General features: G+C 39.8%; 1 protein-coding gene across 1 annotated transcript; it reads left to right on the top strand.

Moving 5' to 3' along the window:
• LOC122693418 (olfactory receptor-like protein DTMT) lies at positions 1–945 on the top strand. Its single transcript, XM_043900916.1, has one exon. The coding sequence runs from the start codon at positions 1–3 to the stop codon at positions 943–945; it is 945 nt and encodes a 314-aa protein (XP_043756851.1).
• The last annotated feature ends 4,968 nt before the right edge of the window (positions 946–5,913 follow it).

Raw genomic sequence — 5,913 nt, 5'->3', positions numbered from 1 at the left:
ATGACAGGAAGAAATCAAAATGTTGTCTCAGAGTTCCTTCTGCTGGGACTACCCATCGAGTCAGAGCATCGAAACCTGTTCTACACCCTGTTCCTGGCCATGTACGTTACCACCATCCTGGGGAACCTTCTCATCATCATCCTCATTTACCTGGACCCCCACCTCCACACACCCATGTATTTGTTTCTCAGTAACCTGTCTTTCTCTGACCTCTGCTTCTCCTCTGTCACAATGCCCAAATTGCTTCAGGACATGCAGAGCCAAGACCTGTCCATCTCTTATGCTGGCTGCCTGACACAAATGTACTTCTTTCTGTTCTTTGCAGACCTGGAGGACTTCCTCCTTGTGGCCATGGCCTATGACCGCTACGTGGCCATCTGCTTCCCCCTGCACTACACCACCATCATGAGCCCCAGGCTCTGTTCCTTCCTGGTGGTGCTGTCCTGGGTGCTGACCACGGTCCCTGCCATGTTATACACCTTGCTCATGGCCAGACTGTGTTTTTGTGCAGACAATGTGATCCCCCACTTTTTCTGTGACATGTCTGCTCTGCTGAAGCTGTCCTGCTCTGACACTCAAATTAATGAGATGGTGATATTTGTCGTTGGAGGACTCATTATTGTCCTGCCATTCCTACTCATCATCATGTCTTATGCACGAATTATTTTCTCTATCCTTAAGGTCCCTTCTGTCAAGGGCATCTGCAAAGCCTTCTCTACCTGTGGCTCCCACCTCACTGTGGTGTCCCTGTTTTATGGGACAATCATTGGTCTCTACTTATGTCCATCAGCTAATAATTCTACTGTTAAGGAGACTGTGATGGCTATGATGTACACTGTGGTGACCCCCATGCTGAACCCCTTCATCTACAGCCTGAGGAACAGAGACATGAAGGGAGCTCTGAGAAGAGTCTTTTGTAAAAAGAAATTTCACTTCTTTCTATGATGGTGAAGTTGGTAAAATTTATGATGGTAAATGTCTACATAATTTTATCCAGTAGATGTGTTGATATTAATATTGGGATATTAACCCTGACTTTTTTTCAATGATCTTTTTGTTACAATTTCATAATAAGATATTGTCCAATAAGTAAAAGAGATAAAGTGGAGGTTTGTAGTTGGACTCGGAAAGGGGATGTCTGTGACCTACAAGTCATCCTCTTTCTTTCTCTTCAGGTGACCCTAAGAAGAATTCTTTTTAAACTCCCAGTTAATCTTTGTGTCAACCCCCCCTTTTTTAAACTGCTTCCAATGTTTAATTTACTGATAAAATTAATGCACTTTTTATTGAGCATGACTTCTCTCCTCTGAATGTGTTTTAGCATGTACAACACCATATTGTTAACTGTAGGTACTATCTTATATTTTACTACTTACTCATTTTATATAACAGAAATTTCATACCCATAAAAAATCAGCTTTCCATTTTCTCCTCATTCTAGCTCTTGACAACCGCCATTCTGTTCTCTCTTCAATGAATATAACTACTTTGATAACTCACATCTAAAATGGAATCATTCAGTGTTCGTCCTTCTTTTGGTGGGTTATTTCTTTTAGTGCCATGTCCTGTAGGTTCATCCACATAGTCAGCCAATTCGAATATTTCTTTTTTTAAAGACTGAGTGATATTCCATTATATGCATATACCACATTCTCTCTATCCATTTATTGGTTAATAGACATTTGAATTGTTTCCATATCTTGGCTATTGTGAATATTGTTGATGTGAATGCTAAAGAGTGGGTATCTCTTCATATTCCTCATGTCATTTCCTTTGGGTATACACCCAGAATTGGTATTTCTGGATCATGTGGTAGTTCTTTTTTTTTGGAGAACTGTCACAATGGCCCTGATAGTTACACCAGATGAACATTATATGAAAAGTGCAGATCAATATACCACTAGTTTGTTGTCTATATCTGTGAGTCTGTTTCTGTTTTGTATATATATTGAATTTCACATGTAAGTGACATTATATAGTGTTGGTCTTTGTCTGACTTATTTCAATAGGCATAATATTCTTTAGGTCCATCCAAATTGTTGCATATGGCAGAATTTTGTTCTTTTTAATGGCTGAATAATGTTCCATTGCATATATAGTCATAGCTTCTTTATTCATTTATCTGTTGATGGACATTTGTGTTTCTTTCACATCATGACTATTGTAAACAGTGCTGCTATGAACCTGGGGTGTATGTATCTTTTTGAATTAGTATTTTTGTTTTTTTTCCCAGATATATATCCAGGAGTGGAATTGCTGGGTCACATGGCAGTTCTATTTTTATTTTTTGATGAACCTCCATACTGTTTTCCACAGTGGCTGCACCAATTTACATTCCACCAACAGTGTAAAAGGGTTCCCTTTCTCCACATCTTCTCCACCCTTTTTATTTGCGTTCTTTTTGATGATAGCCCAATCTGATAGGTGTGAGGTGATATCTCATTGCAGTTTGACTTGCTTGTCACTAATAATTAGCAATGTTGAACATCTTTTCATGTGCCTGTTGGCCATCTGCATGTCTTCTTTGCAAAACTGTCCATATCCTCTGTCCATTTTTAATGAAATTTTTTTTTGCTTTGAGTTATATGAGTTTTATAAAAATATTGTTGATATTAACCCTTTATCAGGTATATGATTTGCAAATATTTGCTCCCATTAGGTGTGTTGCTTTTGCATTTTGTTGGTGGTTTTCTTTGCTATGCGGAAGTTTTTTAGTATGATGTAGTTCCCATTTATTTCTGTTTTTGTTGCTTATGTCTTTGGTGTTATATTCAAAGAATAGTCACCAAGACCTATGTCAAAACTTTACTGCCTGTGTTTCTTCTAAGAGTTTTTTTAGTTTTAGGTCTTAGTTCAAGCATTAACACATTTGAGTTAAATTCTTTTGCATTTCCAGTTCCCCACTGCCATTTATTGAAGAGACTGTCCTTCCTCACTGTATTTTTAAAGCGCCATCTTATTAGTATAATAGCACCAGAACTTTAAATGCTTGGATATAAATCATACACAATATATACAAGGTCTATATCTTGAAATCACAAAACTCTGAGTAAGAACTCATTGAGAACTAAAGAAACTGATAGATACAACATGTTCATGGAATGAAAGTCTCGACATTGTTAAGATGTTGACTCTTCTGAAACCGATCTAGAGATTCAGCACATTTCAGTTAAATTCCAGAGGATTTTTTGGTAGTATAAATTGACAATACAATTACAAAATACACATGTAAAGGCAAAGAAACTAAAAAAGTAAATTTACTATAGCTAAAAGATTAAAAATGGTGGCTTTAGAGAAATATGGATCAATATAGAGAGTATAGAATACCTTATAGAATCCAAAAACTAGATTCAATCATGTATCATCCATTGATACTGACAAATGTGCAAAGACAATTCAGTAGAAAATAGTCTTGTTGACCAATGACGCTGGAGAACTTGGATTTCCACGTGAAAAAAACAAACTTCAATCCACACCTCATGTTAACAAAAATAATTCACTCTTGATGGATTATTTGCCTAAATATTAGTATGAATACTGAGACAGTTTCCCATGACACAGTGTTTCATGGAGTCAGAGAAGCCTCAGAGCAGGAAGCTTGAACCATGTGGAACAGAATGGAGGTGAGGTGCCATGAGGTTGCACTACTAAGGCTTGCTGAAGCCACTGCAGAGCTGGTCACTAAGCCATGGTGGAACAGGAGATGAAGCTGAGAGAATTGAAAAGATGCATAAGAAGTGTCTCATAGGTCCCAAGGGAGGAGTGCTTCTACCAAGGGATATAACAGTGGTTTCATTGAATTGGAAGTTGAGCAAATCACCTGGACACTTTGTGGTCCTTATGTGAAAGAAAGAAAGTGAAGTCGTTCAGTCATGTCTGACTCTTTGCAACCCCATGGACTGCAGTCTTCCAGGCTCCTCCATCAATGGGATTTTCCAGGCTAGAGTACTGGAGTGGGTTGCTATTTCCTTCTCCAGGGGATCTTCCTGACCCAGGGATCGAACTCAGGTCTCCCTCCTTGTAGGCAGACGCTTTACTGTCTGAGCCACCAGGGAAGTCACTTATGTGAACCCATATGCAAAGATTAACATTACCAGAGCCTGGATTAGTGCTATAGATTAAAAAGGGGAAACTGGGTATCTCCACAAAACTGGGTCAGAGAGGACCATGTTTGCAATTCTAGGGAATTCTCTGAGTGCCACTTAGTATTTTCTATTTAAAAATAAATATCAATAAAACTATAACAAGTCGATAAGGCAAGACCAGTGAAGATGCTGATTCACTAGGAATGAAGATTTGCATTATGTGATCATGTGAGAACCCCATACAGCTGTGAATGGGTAGTGAAAGAGGTGTTATGGCTTTGTGGCCATAGTTAACTGGTGCATAAGGAAGAGCTGGAAACTAGGAGATATTCTGACACATTTGGGGAGTATTAGAGATGATGGTGGGCTATACTGGTGGTGCAATGATAAAGAAACCACCTGCCAATGTAGGAGATGTGGGTTCAATCCCTGGGTCAGGAAGATCCCTTAGAGTAGGAAATGGCAACTCACTCCAGTATTCTTGCCTGGAAGATTCCATAGACAGAGGAGGCTGGTGGACTATAGTTCATGGGGTCACAAAGTGTCAGACATGACTGAGCGACTGACCATGCACACACTTGCAGAGATGATGGTGTTTGCAGGTGCCATTAATGTTTTCTCACAGAGGCAAGAAGGCAGAAGTACCTCAACAGGATTCAAACTGGATTTTCTTTTATGTCTTGGCTTGAGAAAGAACTGAACATGGCCAGGGAGAGTTTATCTGTTTTCTTATTCTAGTACTTTCTATTTATCTGCATATAGGTGTGTCAGAGATATCTACTTATTGTTAGCTGCAGCTGATTCTTGGGAAATGGTGTTGCATTGAGAGATTCTGCCACCTTGAGAATCTTTCAAAAATATGCATCTTTTTTGACACTTTGCCCTAATCACTGATGGCTTCTTGTTGCCCACAGAAAACAATCTGCTACACCCCTCAGATATTTTAGGATACTCACAGTAGGGTTTCTGCTTGTTTTATGACTTCACGAACCATCCTTTTTTACCTCCCAAAGTGTAGGCTCCAACCACAAGTGTCCCATGTCCATTCCCTAAACAGGCAGTGATTAAGCTTTCATGTATGAGCTTCTCTCCATCTTCACCTTCCCCCAAAGAATAGTCAGGCGTGACCAGTGATTGTAATTAGTCGCTGCTCCACAACCCTGAGAGCATTTGTCCTAGAGAAAGTGAAAGTGTTAGTTGCTAAGTTGTGTCTGACTCATTGTGACCCCATGGATGGTAGCCCACCAGGTTCCTCTGTCCATGGGATTTTTCCAGGCAAGAATACTGGAGTGCACTGCCATTCCCTTCTCCAGGGATTGTACGTGTGTCTACTGCATTGCAGGCAGATTCTTTACCATCTGAACCACCATGGGAGGTGGTGTCCTAGAGAGGCCTTGGGTAATTACTTTGACTTTAATGAGTTCCTCCAGGATCCAGACTCCTCTGGGATCCAGGGCCCCTTAGGCCCAAGGATGTACAGAATGGGAGATGTGACAAAGGAGGTTTCAGACACAGGTGATGACTACAGAGGCTGATATCTCACATGCTTTAGTGAATAAAGTAGAATAGGATCTCAGGTCAGGGTCCTGGAGTCACCCTCATACACTGGGTAAGTTGGGCAGAAGGTGAATGAGCTGGTCATTTAGGGTTCTTCCAACCTGATGGTCTTGATTTCCCACGTTGAATGGTGTTCAATAGGAGAGTTTTTCAAGTATGGTGATGCTTTTCTTTTCCACCTCTCTACTTCCCCAAATTTCACTACATTGGAGAATTTTTTTACTAATGTTCACTCATTTAATCTATTTTTATTAATGATAGCATTCTTATG

Source organism: Cervus elaphus, chromosome 5, assembly GCF_910594005.1.
Source record: "Cervus elaphus chromosome 5, mCerEla1.1, whole genome shotgun sequence".
Taxonomy (NCBI): Eukaryota; Metazoa; Chordata; class Mammalia; order Artiodactyla; family Cervidae; genus Cervus; species Cervus elaphus.
This window is presented reverse-complemented; position numbering and strand designations above follow the sequence as displayed.